Source organism: Balaenoptera acutorostrata, chromosome 16 (genome assembly GCF_949987535.1).
Source record: "Balaenoptera acutorostrata chromosome 16, mBalAcu1.1, whole genome shotgun sequence".
Lineage (NCBI taxonomy): Eukaryota > Metazoa > Chordata > Mammalia > Artiodactyla > Balaenopteridae > Balaenoptera > Balaenoptera acutorostrata.
In genome coordinates this window covers 65,278,838-65,298,862 of record NC_080079.1, presented here as the reverse complement: position 1 = coordinate 65,298,862, position 20,025 = coordinate 65,278,838, and the positions used below count along the sequence as shown (strand labels likewise).

At 39.9% G+C, this 20,025-nt stretch overlaps 1 protein-coding gene across 1 annotated transcript; it reads left to right on the top strand.

The window, feature by feature from the left end:
• Nucleotides 1-2,128: 2,128 nt before the first annotated feature.
• Nucleotides 2,129-19,707, top strand: SRGN (serglycin). Its single transcript, XM_007167773.2, has 3 exons — nt 2,129-2,273; nt 12,670-12,817; nt 18,815-19,707. The coding sequence occupies exons 1-3, from the start codon at nt 2,198-2,200 to the stop codon at nt 19,044-19,046; spliced, it is 456 nt and encodes a 151-aa protein (XP_007167835.1). The 5' UTR covers nt 2,129-2,197; the 3' UTR covers nt 19,047-19,707.
• Nucleotides 19,708-20,025: the final 318 nt, after the last annotated feature.

The window sequence follows — 20,025 nt, the reverse complement described above, 5'->3', positions numbered from 1 at the left end:
TCCTGTTCCAGGATGACCGTTAAGGCTTAAGGATACCCATTTTACAGGCAAATCAACTGAGTGTGAAGTAAAGTAGGTGCATTTATGGTTGCCTGGTGAATGAAGGAGTAAGTCTAGAATGGAATTTGTCTTTTAAAAATACGGAAAACTTATTGTAGAGGTTGAGGTTTAGGGATACGTCCTGCTCCTCCACAGTTTGAAGAGGACTAGGGAAATGAAGCGGGAGGAAGACCATTTGGAAAAAGAAACTTGGTTGTCAGTGTAGTGGAAGCAGAGTAAATGCTTATGAATGCTGCAAATGTTTTTAAAAAAATCACCACGGGGCTTCCCTGGTGGCGCAGTGGTTGAGAATCCGCCTGCCAATGCAGGAGACACGGGTTCGAGCCCTGGTCTGGGAAGATCCCACATGCCGCGGATCAACTAAGCCCGTGAGCCACAACTACTGAGCCTGCGCGTCTGGAGCCTGTGCTCCGCAACAAGAGAGGCCGCGATAGTGAGAGGCCCGCGCACCGTGATGAAGAGTGGTCCCCGCTTGCTGCAACTAGAGAAAGCCCTTGCACAGAAACGAAGACCCAACACAGCCAAAAAAAAAAAAAAAAAAAAATCACCATGACCCAGAGAATTAAAAAAATAAAGTACTCAAATGGGAAGAGCCTCCAAAATTACCATTTTAAAGCACAAGCTCTAATCAGATCTGAGGCGTTGCAGCAGCCTTGTTGAAGCTATTGACGGGGATTATTGTTTTGGTGCCAGGGTTTTAAATTGGGGGATAGGATTAAAAGGGACCAAAGGTGAGGGTTGTTATTTCAAGCTGAAACCAATATTCCATGGTGGGGAACTCACTGGGTTTGTGAGTTTGGGAGTTGGTTACTGCACTCGGAGGAGTTCCGGTACACACGTCCAGCTGGTTCTGAGGAGGGTCAGAATGTGCATTCTTTGTAGCCTTTGTGGACTTGCACCACAGCTACTCAGCAATTAGATCCTGAGGCCCGTCCTTAGCAGGAAATGGTAAAGGAATCAGCAGGAAGGCGAGAACAAGGGAAGGGAAACTCCTCCCTCCTGTCAAAGGACAGGCCAGAGTGAGGATGAAAATGGAAAGTGGGCATTGTAGGGTTAGACGTGTTGAAATGGAGAGAGGTTGAATCTTGACTGGAAGTAAGGGGAAAGTACATGCCCCAAGGACAAGGGCGTGTGATAAACTGTTGTGTTTATTATGTGACTTTAATAAGGAGCCTCTACCTCGTGTTCCTCAGGCCTCAGTCAGCACACAATCCCCAGGACATGGGGAAAATGCTGTTCCTTTACTTTGTTTTTTTGTATTTTCTGAGGTCCAGCAGCCCACTGACAGGACAACCTCCCCTTGTTTTTGATTTCCGGCTTACTCAAGGCCAGAGGACCAAAAGTCAAGTTGAAAAGTTTTACCAGGAGAAAAAAATTAAAGTATTTCTTATAAAATCATAAGAAATACTCGGTGTGAAGGAGCAGAGGACTGCAAAATCATTTTTCTGTTTTACCCAGTTCTTTGTAACCGAAAATCCTCACTAGATTCTTGAGGCAGAGGGAAAGCTGGTGAGCCAGCGGGAGAAACTGAGTCCAATAAGAAGAAACCGCTCATCTGAAATCTGACAACACTTTCTTGTAGATTAAAACTCAGCTTTGAAGTTTCACTTCTTGAGCTTCGCTCAGTGAGTTATGCTACTCCTGATGAAAAAGAAAATTAAGAATATTTTATGTTGAAGGGCATCAGTGATGAAAAGGCAGCATGGCAGCATCTAGCTCCCTTATCTCATCAACTGTGCAGTGGGCTCTTAATGTTAGCAATCTCGTGTTTAGATTGTTACCTGAAGAAAGAAAAAACAAAGTGTCTGTTACCAAAGAAAGAAAAAACAATCAGTAGAATGCTGATTCTACTCAGCAAGTGGCAAACAACAAAACTTTTGAAAAAGCAGACCTGGGGAGAGTCCACTGCAGTTTCATAATGGGTATGAATAGTTATTTTTCTGCCTTTTTTTTTTTTTCTAAATCTTTCTGGGGTTTGATGTGGATTTCTTTCTATTTGTTCAGGAAACTGTGACGTGTGTTCTGGGCAGGGTTTGAGGTTTTGGAACCTTTTCTAAAAGGGACAGAGAGCACCCTGCTACACTTCCCTGTCGTGAGGTTGGCGTGCAGACGGTGGAGCTGAAGCAAGGTGGTCACCATGCAGGTGCTCCTCCAGTACAGTAGGCTTGTCCTGGCTCTCGCCTTCATCCTGATTTTGGGTTCTTCAGTTCAAGGTAAGACCCAGGAATCTTGTCCCCCTATAATCTTCCTTGTAAGTCCTGGGGTCCACACAAATGCTTATATTCACTTTAAGATATGGAATGTATTATACTGTGGGAAAGGAGGCCAAAAAAAGAAAAAAAAAAAAAAAAGGATTTGGGGTAGCTGAACTCCTTAGTGTGAGATTGGTTAAGTTTGGTACCAAAAAAGGTTAAACTCTGAGGCAGGTGTGGCCTTATAAGTTCTTAAAATGATTGAAATGCAAACTATTTTATTGTCAGATGAAAATGGTTTATAAATTTTTAAACGCTTAAGAAAGGAATATAGAAAATGACCTACCCCCTAAGTGTCTACATCAATCCCAAGTTTTAACATAATATGGTAGTGTCATAATTATTGTGACACTGGGAAATACTATTTTTAAAATCAGAGTAAATTTGCGTGTATTTTTTCTCCTTTTTTAAACTTGGTTCTTAGTGAAAATTCAATTATATTTAGACATAGTTAATGAAAACCATCTCAGATTTTAAAGAGAGGCCAAAGAATTTTAGTAATTGTGTTGTTGCTCAGAGAAACATCACATTTGGAAATTTCTTATTAGGTCTATCATTTAGGGTTGTTTAGTCAGAATGAAACAACTTAAAACCTTTAATGACTAAGAAAATGAAAACAATCAGTTTGTAGGAAAAATACAATTTCTTCTCCTTTGGTAAATAAGTGATCATGTCTGAATAAGGCAGAAAGTCATGGCCTGATAAGTAGATGGGAGAATTTATAGTAGAAAAACACTAAGTTCCTCCAGATCGTAAAGGAAATATTGAGTCATGGTGATTGCACATATCCTGAATTTGTTTCTTCGAAGTTACTTCTAGTTGTCTTGTTTTTACTTCTGGTGGAAATGAAATAGTACACATGATCTCAGATACATTCATTATGTATTGGAAATTTATAAAATCACTTTCTTCTTGTTATGCAATTATTGAAGAAAAAACCAGTAAATAATGTTGCTGAAACTTTTCCATTAGTCTATTTATTTTTTAAGGTATAAAACATTGTTGAATGTAAGGAACAGGCTTTACTTGGATCTTTTAGGGAAAACCTTCAGAAAACCTTCATTGTTTCAGATGAAATAATTCCCTCATGTGTTCTGACAAGATCCAGGCAGTCAGGTCCATGTTTGTAGCACAGACTTGAGTGACCTGTTGGTGCTGGGTCTACCCTGACCAGAGCTCTGTGAGTCTTTACATCTTCAAAATTTCCCAGAAATGTCACATTCCCCACTAAGATTCAATAGGGAAAACTAAAATGAAAACAAAAGCGTTCTTTATGTAATAGGTATTCTTCAGAATGTAGTGAAGAAACTATTATAAAATTTTATAAAGTACTAGTATTTATGTCATCACCAGGTAGGTTTAGCTCTTTGTTGGGAAAGGAACCAAAAAAGAGAGAATGAATGGACTGAAAAACTAGGGAGTTTCCAAAGGAGAAGTGCAGTTGGTATTGGAATCAAGGGTTAGTGTTCACATCTGAATAAGAAGGGAAATAGATGTCCACCCACAGCTGCGTGTGTGAGTGACATCAGCTCAAGGCTGCAAAGAGGTCACTATTTCATCATACTTCTATGTGATGCCAGATATAATTCTGTAGCATTCTTTCCCCACTTAAAAACTTTTCTTTTCTTAACCCATTGATTTGACTGAACTGATCAAATGCACTAGGCTTTTGGCTTGTTTTTACTGAAACAAAACATCTTAGGTTATTGTATTAGTTTGCTAGGGCTGCCATAACAAAGTACCACAGACTGGGTGGCTTAAACAACAGGAATTTATTTCCTCACAGTTCTGGAGGCTAGAAGTCCAAGATCAAGGTGTCAGCAGGGTTAGTTTCATTCTGAAGCTTCTCTCCTCAGCTTGTAGATGGTCGTCTTGTCTCTGGCTTTACATGGTTCTTTGCGTGTGTCTATGTCCCAATCTCCTCTTCTTATAAGGAAACCAGCCATACTGGATTAGGGCTAATCCATATGACCTCACTATGTCTTAATTATCTCTTTCAAGGCCCTATCTCCAAATACAGTCCCATTCTGAGGTACTGGGGGTTAGAACTTCAACACATTGAATTGGAGGGACACAATTCAGCCCATATCAGTGACTATAAGCGAAGCTGAAGTAAAGACATGCTGTAAAAGTATGTCTACCAAGTGCAAAGAGATGGAAGTTTGGCAACGTGTGGGAGACCCTGGAGAGGACAGATGGCTAATCAATTTAATGTAGAGCTCCAGGGGATTATTGATGAGGCCTGTGACTCCTACTCTTATTGCCTCTCTTCTTAAAAGATGCCCATAAAGAGGGAAAATGGAAAATCCATGAGCAGGTGTGGCCAAGGGGGTCATTGCCAGACTATGTTTCCACTCTACACTGCCTCTGAGATCACGATAATGATATTGAGTCCACCTATGTGCACTGCTGTTTGATTGTAAAGTGATTCACATCCATTCTCGGGTAAACGATCATCACATTCCCTGGGAGGAGGAATTAACACCAATTTATAGAGGGGAAAATTGGATCTTACATTCATCATCTCATTTGCTCTTTACACCAACCTCTTGCAAAAAATTTATGAGACTTGCCCAAGGCCCATTACAACTAATTAATGGCAGAGCTGGTCATCTGATTTCAAGTTCAGAGTTAACTTTCTACTGCAATTTAGCTGTATTCTAGGTGGATTAGAGATTTTCTTTATTTAAAACAACCTTGTTTTGACTCTAGCCCTTGCTACAAAAACCACTGAGTTGAGGGACAGAGAGGGAGAAATTGAAAGTAAACTTGGAACTTTTTATAGCTTGTCAAACCATGCGAGGGTGGGGGAACTTTATTCATCTTGTGGAATTGATTGGCCAGTAGGAAGCAGCTCCAGCTTAGATGGTGATGTGTGTTTGAATGCCACCAAACTATGAATGAAATGGTCTCCCTCCCCCGCTCCCCACAACATGGCAGTTTCTGCTTAAATTTTTCTAGCACACTTGCAGCAAGTCTACATTAAGAATAGGAAATCAGTAAATTGAGATGATGTTGGGGAAAAATTGATATTACAATACGATATTACTGGGGTAAGTTATTTGCTCTGGTAATGTTTACTTATAGAAAGTATTTTGCTAAAGCAGGACTAGTGACTCTGTGTGTATGTGTGAAAGAAATAGGGGCAAAGACAGAGACAGAGACAGACAGAGAAAGGGCGGGGGTGGGCAGTGAGGGAAGTGATTGTAAATAAAAAACATTCTTCTCCCTTGAATCCATCACAAAATTAACCAGGAGATCTGTAAGTGGGGCCTCTTAGGAAGATAATTTTTCTGTCCATGAGCATACTCCCTTTTATTTTTTAAATTACGGTAATCTTAAGATTTGTCTCAAGCAAGATGGAATCAAGATACTCCCACACATCGGGGGCTGGAACTGTTGAATTTTCACATTCTGCCAACACCCTTGAATAAATATGTCAGGAACTTGGTATCTGTAACCATGTTCTTTATTTTAAAGCAGATTTAAAATCCCCAGTCTGTGTTGATCATTTTATAATGTATAGCAATACAGGACCATTACGTTATGCACCTGAAACCAACATAGTATATTAGATCAATTATACTTAAAAAAACCCAAAACCCCCACCTCTGGACTTCCCTGGTGGTCCAGTGGTTAAGAGTCTGCCTTCCAATGCAGGGGAGGTGGGTTCAAACCCTGGTCGGGGAACTAAGATCCCACATGCCGTGGAGCAACTAAGCCCACACGTTCTGGAGCCAGCCCACCACAACTACAGAGAAGCCCCTGCACCGCAACGAAAGATCCTGCGTGCCACAGCTAAGTCCTGATGCAGCCAAAAATAAAAATAAATAAATAAATAAATATTAAGAAAACACCTAAAAAAAAAAAAAAAAAAAAGAAAACACCTAATATGATTTTATTTATATTAAATGTCCAACTTGCTTAAAAATATAGAGATAAAAAGTAGATTGATTAGTGGTTACTTAGGGATGAGAAGCATGAGATACAGGAGCTGGCTAGCTAAAGGATAGGGGATTTCTCTGTGATAATAAAATTGTTCTAAATTTGTGGTGATAGTTGCACATACCTATGAATATGCTAAAAACCACTGAATTTTACATTTTAGAAGAGTGATTGTGTGCTATGTTACATACATACCAATAAAACTTTTTTTTTTAAATGATTGCATTTTTTTTTCCAATGAATTAATTTATTTATTTATGGCTGTGTTGGGTCCTCGTTTCTGTGCGAGGGCTTTCTCTAGTTGTGGCAAGCGGGGCCCAATCTTCATCGCGGTGCGCGGGCCTCTCACTATCGCGGCCTCTCTTGTTGTGGAGCACAGGCTCCAGACGCGCAGGCTCAGTAGTTGTGGCTCACGGGCCCAGTTGCTCCGCGGCATGTGGGATCCTCCCAGACCAGGGCTCGAACCCGTGTCCCCCGCATTGGCAGGCAGATTCCCAACCACTGCGCCACCAGGGAAGCCCCCCCAATAAAACTTTTTTAAATTAAAAAAATAAAATCACCAGTCCCAAACAGGATAAATATTTCTGTGGGGGAGGTGGACTTCTATCTTTGATTTCTTTATAAATTTTGGAACAGCTTTATTGAGATAGATTTCATATACCATACAATTCACCCATTTAAAGTGTACATTGATGGTTTTTTAGTATATTCACAGATATGTGCAACCATCACCATAGTCTATTTTAGAACATTTTCGTCACCCAAAAAAAGAAACCCCTCTTTATAAATTTTAAAAGCTGAGATTCTAAACTCTAGAGGGAATTTGTATTTTAGAAGTTTTCTAATTTACCAGAGTTGTGTTTCTTACACCAGTGAAAAGATGAGATCTTTCACTTAGATGCTTCCTCATTAAACTATTAGGTTTTACTTTTCTGTTTAACTTCTTATCTATGCAAGCACTCGTTTGATATTCAGCCATCCGTGACAGTAGAGAAGAATGTCTAGACCTGCTCTGTCTGAAATGGTAGCCACGGGCTTCTTGTGGCTACTAAGCACTTGAAATGTGTGAAATGTGGCGAGTCCAAAATGAGGTATGGTGTAAGTGCAAAATACACACCAGATTTGAAATCTTAGGATGAAAAAAAGTGTAAAATATCCATTAATAACTTATATTGATTATGTTAAGTGACAATATTTGAATATATTTGTTTAAGTAAAATATTTTCAAATTAATGTCACCTGTTTTTTACTTTTTAAAATATGGCTGTTGTAACATTGAAAATTCCATACGTGTACGGATGGTTCCTCTTGTTTCGATTGGACCGCACTGGTCTAGACGGCATGGGGTGTGAAGACATCGCCCTCTGCTGGAGCAGATGTTGAATTTTTACCTGACTCACAATGATGACGCTTCTAAGTAATAATTCATTAGATGCCAAGCTTAAGCTTCTTCAAGAAAGAATCAGAGGAGAAGGAGCTAAAATGTATTAAATACCTACCATGTGCAAAAGCTTGTGCTAGATGTTTCAGATACTTTTATCTTGTTTAAACAGGAACTCTTTGGGATACTATTATGGGATACTGTGGTGGAACAGGAATTTAAATTTGGTCTCTCTACAAGCTGTTCACTATCAGAGATAGGTCGATAGGTCATTGTCATCCTCCTCCTCATCAGAGATACTAGCATTTAAAGAGCTCTGACGGGACTTCCCTGGTGGTCCAGTGGTTAAGACTCCGTGCTCCCAATGCAGGGGGCCCGGGTTCGATCCCTGGTCGGGGAACTAGATCTCCCATGCCTGCCTCAACTAAGAGTTCACATGCCACAACTAAGAAGTCCGCATGCTGCAACAAAGATCCCACATGCCACAACGAAGATCCTGCGTGCCGCAACCAAGACCCAGTGCAGCCAAAATAAATAAACAAATAAATGTTAAAAAAAAAAAAAAGAAAAGGGAGAGATTAATTTAAATAAATAAAGAGCTCTGACCATGGTGCTAGGTACTATTCTACGAGCCTAATATTTATATCTCATTATTAGAGCTACTACTGTCCCCATTTTATGGATGAGGAAATTGAGGTACAGGGAGGTTAAGGTTACCCAGCTAGTAAGGGGGAGACATTGTGATGTTAACTTGACATCACAAGTTGATGTCAAGCCTTACCTCCTGCCTCCAAGCAGTGACAGAGTTAACCCATTCTGGATGACTAGCGTCTCAGACCAGAAATTGTAAGCTATATTCAGGAACTATGGGGAAGATTGTGATAGAATAGTAGTTCTAAAAGAAAGAATGAATGAAAGTAAGACAGACAGAAAGAAAGAAGGAAAACAATGGGAGAACATTTACTTTCTACATTAGAGTCTTTGTTTTGTTTATATTTTAAAAAGAATATTGTTTATTACAGCAATTTAGAAAACAAAGTGAGAAAAAAAATCACCAGAGTCTACCACTATAGTTATTTCTGTGTATTTCCTCCCATTCCTCACCCCCCCCCCCGATATCTATTTATGTAGTTGCATTCACAACTATTATGCATAGAGTGGTATTCTGCTTTTTAAAAAATATTTATTTATTTATTTTTGGCTGTATCAGGTTTTAGTTGCAGCACACAGGATCTTTTTTGTGGCACACGGACTCCTCTCTAGTGGTGGTGCAAGGCTCCAGCACACGCGGGCTCAGTAGTTGTGGCACAAGGGCTCTCTAGTTATGGCTTGTAGGCTCATAGTTGCAGCACGCAGGCTTAGTTGCCTTAACCACTGGACCACCAGGGAAGTCCCCTCTGCTTTTTTTAAACTCATTTTTGAACATAGATTTTCCTATGATGCTACATAGTCTTTTCCATAACTACTGCTTTTTTCCCATTTGTTTAATATTCTCTCATATGAATGCCTCATAATTAATCTGAGTATTTTCTCTTGTTTTGATTATTTAGTTATTTCCTGTTTCCCTATTTTAAATAATACTAAGGTGAACAGCATCATGAATTCTTTACATATTTTCCCTCTCTCTCTCTCTCTCCATATATATGTATATAATGTATATCTTAATGATGTAATAACTTAGCAATGCTGTATTTATAAAATTAATCCGAAATATTAGCTAGGACAAAGTTGAGTGTAAACAGACATGATAGAGATTCATGAGGAAAGAGGACATTTTGCAAAAGTTCTGTGGTTCTGCAATCTTTTAAGAACAAAGTCCTTGGCCATCCCATTAAGATGTAAAGTGAATTTGACCTCAGTAGAGGCTTCACTTTTCAACCTCTGATAGTTGAGAACAGGACACAACTTGTGCATACTCTCCTAGAAATACAGATACCCAGAGGGAAAAAAAGCAAAACTCCAGAACTTAGGGTCTTTGGGAGGGCTGGGTAATGAGATTAGGAGTAACTTTTTTTGTTTGTTTGCTACATTTTTCAAAATTTTCTATAATGAACGCACATTCCTTTTCTAAGATAAATATTATTAAAAATTGCAACAAAAGCAGTCTAGATGTAAGGAATATCTAAATAAACTCTCCATTTCTAGGAGAGAGTACTATAAAAGGTAGAGAGCCCTCTGGACCCTGAGTTAAAGTCAGGAAACCATTGACAAGTTGCTGTATGTATCCATTTACATAAAATTCTAGAAAATGCAAACTAATTTATAATGACAGTAAGTAGATTGATGGTTGAGGGGGGCTGGGGAGAGTCAGGAGGGAGGGAGGGAGAAGGGCAGGATCACAAAGGGGTACAAGGAAACTCTGGGGGATGTTGAATATGTTCATACCCTTGATTGTGGTGATGGTTCCACGGTGTATCCATTTGTTGAAACAAATTGTGCACTTTAAATATGCACAGCTTATTGAATGTCAAGTCCACCTTAAGAAAGCTGTCAAAAAATAAAAATAATTTTGAATAGATAATACATACATATGGCTCAAAAATCTAAAGGTTCAAAAGGATATGCAGTGAAAAGTCAATGCTCTTCCTTCCACTGTCTTCCAGCCACCAATTCCCTCCACAAAGATGATCAGTTTGCTGTGTATCTTTTCAGAGATGTTCTGTGCATGTAAGCATATATGTAAATATAGTGTGAAAAAACACAAACACACACAAATGGTAACAAACAATTCATAGTGTTCTTTACTTTTTTTAACTTAATAATATACCTTGGAGGGAATTCCCTCGCGGTCCAGTAGTTAGGACTCCAGGCTTTCACTGCCGAGGGAGCATTCAAATCCCTGGTCGGGGAACTAAGTTCTTGCAAGCCACATAGTGTGGCCAAAAAAAAAAAAAAACCACACACACACCCCTTGGAAATTATTCTATATCAGTGCCCAGAGAACTGCCTCATTCTTTTAATAGCTGTACAGTACTGTAGGCTGTGCCTTAATTCATTAACATTTAATTTTCCAGTCTTTGCTTCGCAAAAAATATTGCAGTGATTATCCACAACACTGTTTTTCACTTTATTTTATTTTGTTTTCTTAAATAGTTGTCATCATGTGCATCTCAATCTGTACAGAACAATAACGTGCTGGGCTTTAAAACTGTTGCAGGAAGGGGGACCCCTTCCAGGGCCCAAGAATGGGCTCTTGTCTAACACTTAGAAATGAATTGTCCAAGGAGACACATGTGCTGACAAAGCAAGAGACTTTATTGGGAAGGGGCACCCAGGCAGAGAGCAGCAGGGTAAGGGGACCCAGGAGAACTGCTCTGCCATGTGGCTCGCAGTCTCAGGTTTTATGTTAATGAGGTTAGTTTCCAGGTTGTCTCTGGCCAATCACTCTGACTCAGGGTCCTTCCTGGTGGCAAGGGCATCTCTCAGCCAAGATGGATTCCAGCGAGAAGGATTCTGGGAGGTTGGTAAGACATAAGGACTGGTGTCTCTTCTCTCCTTTTGACCTTTCCTGAATTCTTCCCATTGGTGGTAGCTTCTCAGTTCTATGTTCCTTACCAGGACCTCCTGTTGTAAGACAACTCATGCAAGTGGTTACTCTCATGCCTGGCCAGGGCAGGTGGTTTCGGTCAGTGATTCCCTTAACAAAACTACCTTTCCTGCTTTTCAAGAATTTTAGATGTGTCCCTTCAGGTTAGGTTATTATTAGTTGCACTTGTGTGAATCAAGTTTGTACTTGAGGTGGGGAGATGAACCTTTGGAAGGGTGGTGAAGTATTTCTCACCACCAGGCCTCCATCCTTGCTGGACTGAGGAATGAAGAATTTATTTCATGAATTAATAAGGGATCGCCTATATAACCTCTTAACACAAGATATGGAGCCTTTTGCATAGACATTAAAAGAGACTGTGACAGACCAGCTTTTGTGAATAGAGGAGCCTTGATTTTTTTTTTTTTTTTAGAAATTCGCGTTCTTTTATTTATTTATTTATTTATGTATTTATTTATGACTGTGTTGGGTCTTCGTTTCTGTGCGAGGGCTTTCTCTAGTTGTGGCAAGTGGGGACCACTCTTCATCGCGGTGCGCAGGCCTCTCACCATCGCGGCCTCTCTTGTTGCGGAGCACAGGCTCCAGACGCGCAGGCTCAGTAATTGTGGCTCACGGGCCCAGTTGCTCCGTGGCATGTGGGATCTTCCCAGACCAGGGCTCGAACCCGTGTCCCCTGCATTGGCAGGCAGATTCTCAACCACTGCGCCACCAGGGAAGCCCGAGGAGCCTTGATTTTTGAAATCTCTGACTAGATGTGAGGGCAAAGAAAGAGGCCAAGTTTTTAACCTACTTTTCATTCCCAAGAATACCCAAGAATTTCTTTTCAATACCCAAGAATGGCCCTAAAGAACTAGGGCTCTGTAGTATCTCGGGTACTAATTGGTACATTCCTTAACCTTTCTGAGCATGATTCGACTCATCTCTACCAGAACAGTCAGGATTCGGGGTCAGATACAGGTTTGAATCCTGGGTCCTCTACTTAGTACCTGTGCAGCCTCAGTTTTCCTTTGTATAAAATGGAAATAATAGTACAAAGATAATGATAGTTAATATTATCAAGTGTTTACCGTGTACCTGGCACTGTGTTAAGATCTTTACATGCATTTTCTCATTTAATTTTTGTGACCAGCTTACGAAAAAGAGACACTCTTAGTACCTCAGTTTTCTGGTGGGGGCTTGGGGAAGTTAAGGTTTCACAGCTCACCAGTAGCAGAGCTGGGACTTCACTCCAGGCAGCTAATAGCCAAAGCCTGTTCTAACCTAAAACTCTAGGCTACTTTAGAGGGGTGTTGTGAGAAGGACAAATGGTGTGTATAAAGGGCTAGCAAATAGTGGGTGCTCCTGTGATATTAATGATCATAAAACCTGTCCACACCTTACCTACCAAATTTAGAATCTATTTAATTAAAAATTTCTTAGGGACAGAGTGATTAGAAGCTGTGTAAGAGACATTTATTGACCATGTGGGTTCCTTGTTTGGGCAGGTTCTCCTGTGAGGAGAGCCAGATACCAGTGGGTACGCTGCAATCCTGACAGCAATTCTGCAAACTGCATTGATGAAAAGGGACCAGAGTTCGATCTACTTCCAGGTGAATCCAACAGAATCCTATCTCCAAGGACTGACCCTTTTTCGTAAGTGGACTTTCTTGATTTTACTTTCACCATCCGCTGCTGAGATCTTGGCATGGAGGTGGGAGGGTTGCCAAGAGTGTTTTTCTTCAGGCTCTTGCTTCCATGGTTAGGTTTTCACTGCACAGTACAGGGTAAAACTGTACTGTATTTACTGGTATATGAGATGCACAAGAATACATGATTCACCTACCTTTTTAAGAATTTTATTTATTTTTTAGAATTTATTTATTTTTGGCTGCGTTGGGTCTTCGCTGCTGCGCGCGGGCTTTCTCTAGTTGCTGAGAGCGGGGGCTACTCTTCGTTGCGGTGCACGGGCTTCTCACTGTGGTGGTTTCTTTTGTTGCAGAGCATGGGCTCTAGGCATGCGGGTTGAGTAGTTGCGGAGCGTGGGCTTAGTTGCTCTGTGGCATGTGGGATCTTCCCAGACCAGGGATCGAACCTGTGTCTCCTGCACTGGCAGGCAGATTCTTAACCACTGCGCCACCAGGGAAGTCCCTATTCACCTATACTTTTGCAAGGTCTTTTTCTTGTGGCAGAAACAAAAATTGAATACTTTTCACCAATAGGTATTGAAAATGATTGAACATTATTTTATTAATGTAAATAGAGCACATTGTATATTTATATTAAAATCCAATAGGAGTCTATCACCTGAATGGATAAACAAAATGTGGTACATCCCTTAAGTGGAATATTATTTGGCCATAAGAAAGAAGGAGGTACTGATAAATGCTACAACATGGATGAATCCTGAAAACATGCAAAGTGAAGGAAACCAGACACAAAAAGCCACATATTGTATGATTCCATTTATGTGAAATGTCCAGAATAGGCAAATCCATAGAGACAGAAATAGAGTAGTGGTTGCCAGGGGCTGTGAGGGAGGGAGGAATAAAGAGTGACTGCTATTAGATACAAGATTTTTGAGGGGTGATAAAAATGTTCGTTTAGATAGTAGTGCTAAAAAAAAAAGAAATTAGGGAAAGGAAGAATAAGTGGCCATGACTCATAAAAAAGAAAGTCAAAACTCTTCTTTTTTTAAAATTAAATTAAATTAATTTATTTTTTATACAGCAGGTTCTTATTATCTATTTTATACATATTAGTGTATAAATGTCAACCGCAATCTCCCACTTCATCCCCCCCGACTTCCCCCTTTGGTGTCCATAAGTCCAAAACTCTTCCTGATCAAATAAAACCTGCCTTATACTTGCAAAAAAGATCCAATAGGAATTCATAAGTAACAAAAATTGAATTGTATTAAAACCCATTATTTCAATGAATATCAAAATTATATGTAGCAAAGATACATTATGAAAAGAATTATCATAAAAGTTTTAATCATCAGGCTTAAATAGAAAAATCACTCCCTTGAAAGCCACATAAATCATCATGCCCAAACCAGGTAAGCCTATCATCACTTTGGGGATCCTGGTAACCCCCTTCATCACTGAAATTATGTCATCACCATTCTCAAAATGCAACTCTGCAACCCTGTGCTTTTAGGTCCACGGCATAAAGCTTGAACATGATAGTACAGCATCCTCCATTATTTTAAGTCACGGATTTCAACAGTAATTCATTTAAATCTAAGATATTAGAGGAACAACGCAAGTCCTCCAAAACAAATATTTTACACTATTTCTTCCCTCCTCAAATATGTATGATCTTCCACACTCTTTGACATAAATTGTAGCAATATTTTTTTGGATCCATGTCCTAAGGCAAAGGAAACAAAAGCAAAAATAAACAAATGGGACCTAATTAAACTTAAAAGCTTTTGCACAGCAAGGGAAACCATGGACAAACAAAAGGACAACCTACTGAATGGGAGAAAATATTTGCAAGTGATATGACTAATAAGGGGTTAATATCTAAAGTATATAAACAGCTCATACAACTCAACATCAACAAAACAAACATCCCGATTAAAAACTGGGCAGAAGATCTGAATAGACATTTTTCCAAAGAAGACATCCAGTTAGACAACAGGCACGTGAAAAGATGCTCAACATCGCTAATCACCAGAGAAATGCAAATTAAAACCACAATGAATATCACCTCCCACCTGTCAGAATGGCTGTCATCAAAAAGATCACAAATAACAAATTGCTGGCGAGGATGTAGAGAAAAGGGGACCCTTGTACATTGTTAATGGGAATGTAAATTGGTGCAACCACTGTACAAAACAGTGTGGAGGTTCCTCAGAAAACTAAAACTAGAGTTACCATAGGATCCTGCAATTGTACTCCTGGGTATATATCCAAAGAAAATGAAAACACTAATTTGAAAAGATATATGTACCCCAATGTTCATAGCAGCATTATTTATAATAGCCAAGATATGGAAGCAATCTAAGTGTCCATCAGTAGATGAATGGATAAAGAAGATGTGATACACACACACACACACACACACACACACACACACACACACACATTGGAATACTACTCAGCCATAAAAAAGAACGAAATTTTGCCATTTGCAGCAACATGGATGGACTTGGAGGGTATTATGCTTAGTGAAATAAGTCAGAGAAGACAAATACTGTATGATATCACTTATATGTGGAATCTAAAAAATAAAACAAACTTGTGAATATAACAAAAAAGAAACAGACACACAGATATAGAGAACAAACCAGTGGTTACCAGTGGGGAGAAGGAAGGGGGAGGGGCAAGCTAGGGGCAGGGGATTAAGAGGTATAAACTACTGTGAATAAAATAAATAATCAGGCTTTCCTGGTGGTGCAGTGGTTAAGAATCCGCCTGCCAATGCAGGGGACGCGGGTTAGAGCCCTGGTCCGGGAAGATCCCACATGCCGCAGAGCAACTAAGCCCGTGTGCCACAACTACTGAGCCTGTGAGCCTAGAGCCCGTGCTCTGCAACAAGAGAAGCCCCCGCAATGAGAAGCCCATGCACCGCAATGAAGAGTAGCCCCGGCTCGCGCCAACTGTAGAAAGTCTGCTCACAGCAAGGAAGACCCATTGCAGCCAAAAATAAATAAATAAAAATAAATAAATAATCTACAAGGATGTATTGTACAACACAGGGAATGTAGCCAATATTTTATAATAACTATAAATGGAATATAACCTTTAAAATTGTGAATCACTATGTTGTACACCTGAAGTGTATATAATATTGTAAATCAACTCTACCTCAACTAAAAAAAAAAAACTAAAAAAAAAATCTCTAGGATCTTCCCTTTCCTCAGCCAGCAACTTTCCTTCTTGCTCTGACACTCCTGTTAATATCGATGCACAGCCCCTGCTTCTGTGACAGTCTTGGACACTTTTGCTCTCAGATCCATTTCTTCTCCTTCCATCTCCCTGCTCTGTACTGGGTGGGGTGGTGAGGGCTGATCCCTATGGTCTGCATTTCTCAGGTTCCCAGATCTGTGGCTGAGTTTGGCCAGTGGGATGCCTGGAAGGGAGACTGGTCAGCGTGGGCGGCAGGGAGAGACAAGGATGTTTCTTCTCATTCCTGCCTTGGGTGGCGCCTCTGGCAGGGCTGTGTCTCATCCATGGCTTCAGCTTCCACCAGATGCTCTTGGTCCCTGGGCTCAGGTAGTACCACCTCCTCCACTGTCCCTCTAGCCCAGGGAGGGAAGTATTTTCTTGCTGTTCCTCATCTCTGGGTTTCCTTATTATTCCCTATTTGGCTTTGCTTCTCTTCCATCTCATGTGTAAGCAATTCCCTGTCTTAAATATTTAGATAAGTTTCTTGACTGTACTCTGACTGTGGCAGCTTCTAAGGCCACCCTTCCTTGTGCTGGGCATCCTATCCCCATGCACCTTCTCCAGGACTTTAATTCTGCAGTTAACCCTCTGAACCCAGCATCTTCTTCTCATCAGTATGCAGACATTCTCTAGTATCTCCTACATTTAGGTAAAATCCCCTCTTTGACTCTGCATCCTTCCCAGCTGTTGCCCCATTCTCTGCTCCTCTTCACAGTAACACTTCCTGATAGGGTTGCCGATGCTTACTATCTCCCCTCTCCTCTCCTCAACCCCTTCTGGGTCTACCTTCACCCAGAGTGCTTGGTAGAAGCACTTACTTTTTTAAAAAATTTAAGTTCTTTTTTTTTTTTTTTTATTGAACCTGGGCCCTCGGCAGTGAAAGCGTGGAGTCCTAACCACTGGACTGCCAGGGAATTCCCAATTTAAGTTCTTTTTTATTTTCCTCCACACTGGCAAAAGTTCTGAGGGAGCTTAAAGTTTTTTAAACATTTTAACTATCCCTCTTTCCCACCCCCCACTTCTGATTCACAAAGCAAAGGAGAGCAGGAGTCCCAATTTTTAATGGTTCCCCATCTCCTCATGTTATTTGATCCAAAAACTATATTCAAGTTTGTAGCAGTCATAGTTATTGTACATGTTTAGGAGGGAGGGAGGCAAGAAGGGATAGGGAGAATGGTGATCCAAAAGAATAAAAACAGAAACCAAATAGGTCACAATTACTTCCTGTTGACACATCTGCTGGTTACTTCTCTATGTTTAGCTTACTTGACTTCTCTCTCTCTCTCTCTCTTTTATTTATTTTTTTGCTGCGCCACATGGCTTGTGGGATCTTAGTTTCTCGGCTAGGGATTGAGCCTGCGCCCTTGGCACTGAAGTGCAGAGTCCTAAGCACTGAACCGCCAGGGAATTCCCACTTGACTTCTCAGTTGCCTTCAAAAACAGTTGACCACCCTTCCTCTGAAATACTTTTTTCTCTGGGCTTCCATGGCCCCACCTTGTCTTGGGTTTCCTTCTACTTCCCTGGCTGTTCTTTCTCCTGTGATTAATATTTAATATGTTGGGGTGGCCCTAGCTCTGTCGTGGGCTGCTTTTGTATCTGCATGCTTTTTTTGGGTGACTTCATCCTGTTCCATGGCTTTAAATACTATGTGTGTGTGTGTGTGAGAGAGAGACAGAGAGAGAGAGAGAGAGAGAGAGAGAGAGAGAGAGAGAGAGAGAAAGAGAGAGAGAAAGAGAAACTACCAAATCTGTGTTTCCAGCTCTGATTCCTTTTCCCTGACCCCGCAGCTTAAACTATCCAGCAGGTCACCCTCTATTACATTATTCCACTTTGTTTCTCTGCATAACATTTAGCCCCACCTAATATTTTCCTGATTTACTTATTCACTTTTTATTGTCTGTCTCCCCGCCAAAGTTATAAACCTCTGAGCAGGGACCTCATCCATCAGTCCCCATTCTATCCCAGGCACTCAGAACAGGGATAAGATATTCGATAAATATTTATCACATGCAGGCATGAAGGAAACTCTAATCTGTTGTATGGCCTGTGGTTTATTATTTTCATGCAGAAAATGACCCATAGGCTGTGAAACTCAACTTCTGTCTCTGATGCTTTGTTGCCTTATTCTGCCACTGATGGGTGGCATCATTGCTCTGGTCCTTTGGTGCTGAGTGGACTTCAAACTACCCCACTGAACCCAGTTGAATGAATGCACTTATTTGCGGGGAGGAGATTGAACGTTAACATGCTGGCAAATATAATGCTTGACTTGTTACAAAGAATTTCTTAAGCGTGAGCTTTGTTGAAGCCCTGTGAAGTTATTAGAGATTTTGCAGAATTTTTAAAATAGGAAAAATATATATCTAGGCTAACTTACTTGTGTGTCCTTTCTTTAGTGGGAGAAAGTGTAAAAATGGGATCTTTTCTGTAAAAAATAAATGACCCCTTAAGTAAATTCCAAATATAGGATTGCTATCTTAGTGATAAGAAAATTATCATTTTTATATGCATCTGCAATGAGTAGATGTGGAACTGATAAAGGCAACGAATTAGATACAGTAAGTATTGTAAATATGTGGAAAGGTCTGACTTATTTTTTGTTTTAAAACATTAAATAACTGGGAAACTTTTAACTTAAAATTTGAGCAACTGAGTGGCTACATTTACTTTCGTATCTTAAAAAATTTATTATGATTATCTTTTCATATCTCAAACTTTAATGCTTTTTTTCCCCATTTTTCTGTCATGCTTCAGAATGATGAAATCCAGGAACCTGAATGATGTCTTCCCTCTTTCTGAGGACTTTTCAGGATCAGGCTCTGGAAGTGGCTCTGGAAATGGCTTCCTACGTGAAATTGAACAGGAATACCAACCAGTAGAAGAAAACGATGCTTTTTATTACAACTTTAGGCCTCTGGAGAGAAATTTGCCCTCAGACAACCAGGACTTGGGTCAGGATGGACCAGAAGAGGATTTTACTATATAAAAGAGAGGGTTTCCCACCTTGATGCCAGGCAATGTATTTGTGTTCCATGGTTAAATGATTAATTTGAGGACAAAAAGCTTTATAGAAAATTTAAAACATCTGAAAAGGAAGTTTAGTTTTATTATCTTTTTTTTCTCATGAATTCTTAAAGCCTCCTTTATCTATCTTAATGTCCTGGAAAATACCTGCATTTCTTTTGTATTGTATTCAACAACATCACTATGAAGTTAACTAGACTCCCCATATGTATAAAATTGTTTTAAAGAATAAATTATACTGTTCTTAAAATATTTAGTTTGAGAAACAAATTGACAGGCACTATTTCATATCTAAATCTTCAGGAAGCTGACTCTGATTATGAAATCTAGATATGCCTCTTTTTTTGTGAAAAAATACAGATGAAACATACAGTGAATGTACAGAGTGGGTATTTGACATGTTTTACAGTGTGAAGTTAACTGCTCTAATAGTACCCCTGGAGGTGTTTGCAGAGCTAGTGGACAGCGTTTGCTTAGAAGTGTGATTGCTGTCACAATTAGAAACTTAACACCCAGATTAAAGCACAATTGTGCTCTCAATACCTCATACTGCTTTACTTTTTTTCCTGGATATCTATGTATTTTCAAACATTATTAAAGCAGAAGTATAATCAAAGGGTCAAGCTGTCTGGGCTCTCTTGTTCATGAAGTAATTATTTGTTCAAATGTTTCTAGATTCCCATCAACAAAATATCTGTAAAGTTATTTTACAGTGAGACCAAATTTTGTAACTGGAATCAAATCCTGTTAACTAGCAGATGAAGAAAACAATCATGCTACAGAAAGAGGGTTACTCTTGTCCAAACACTTCCTCTTTTTGAAGGCTATACTATACTCATCTCTGTTCCCCTTAATTCTGAAAAGCCTGTCAGCATCATTGTCATGGATCCTGTTCTGTACCATCTAGATCCCCTCTTCAGAACTGAGGACTTATTCAAATT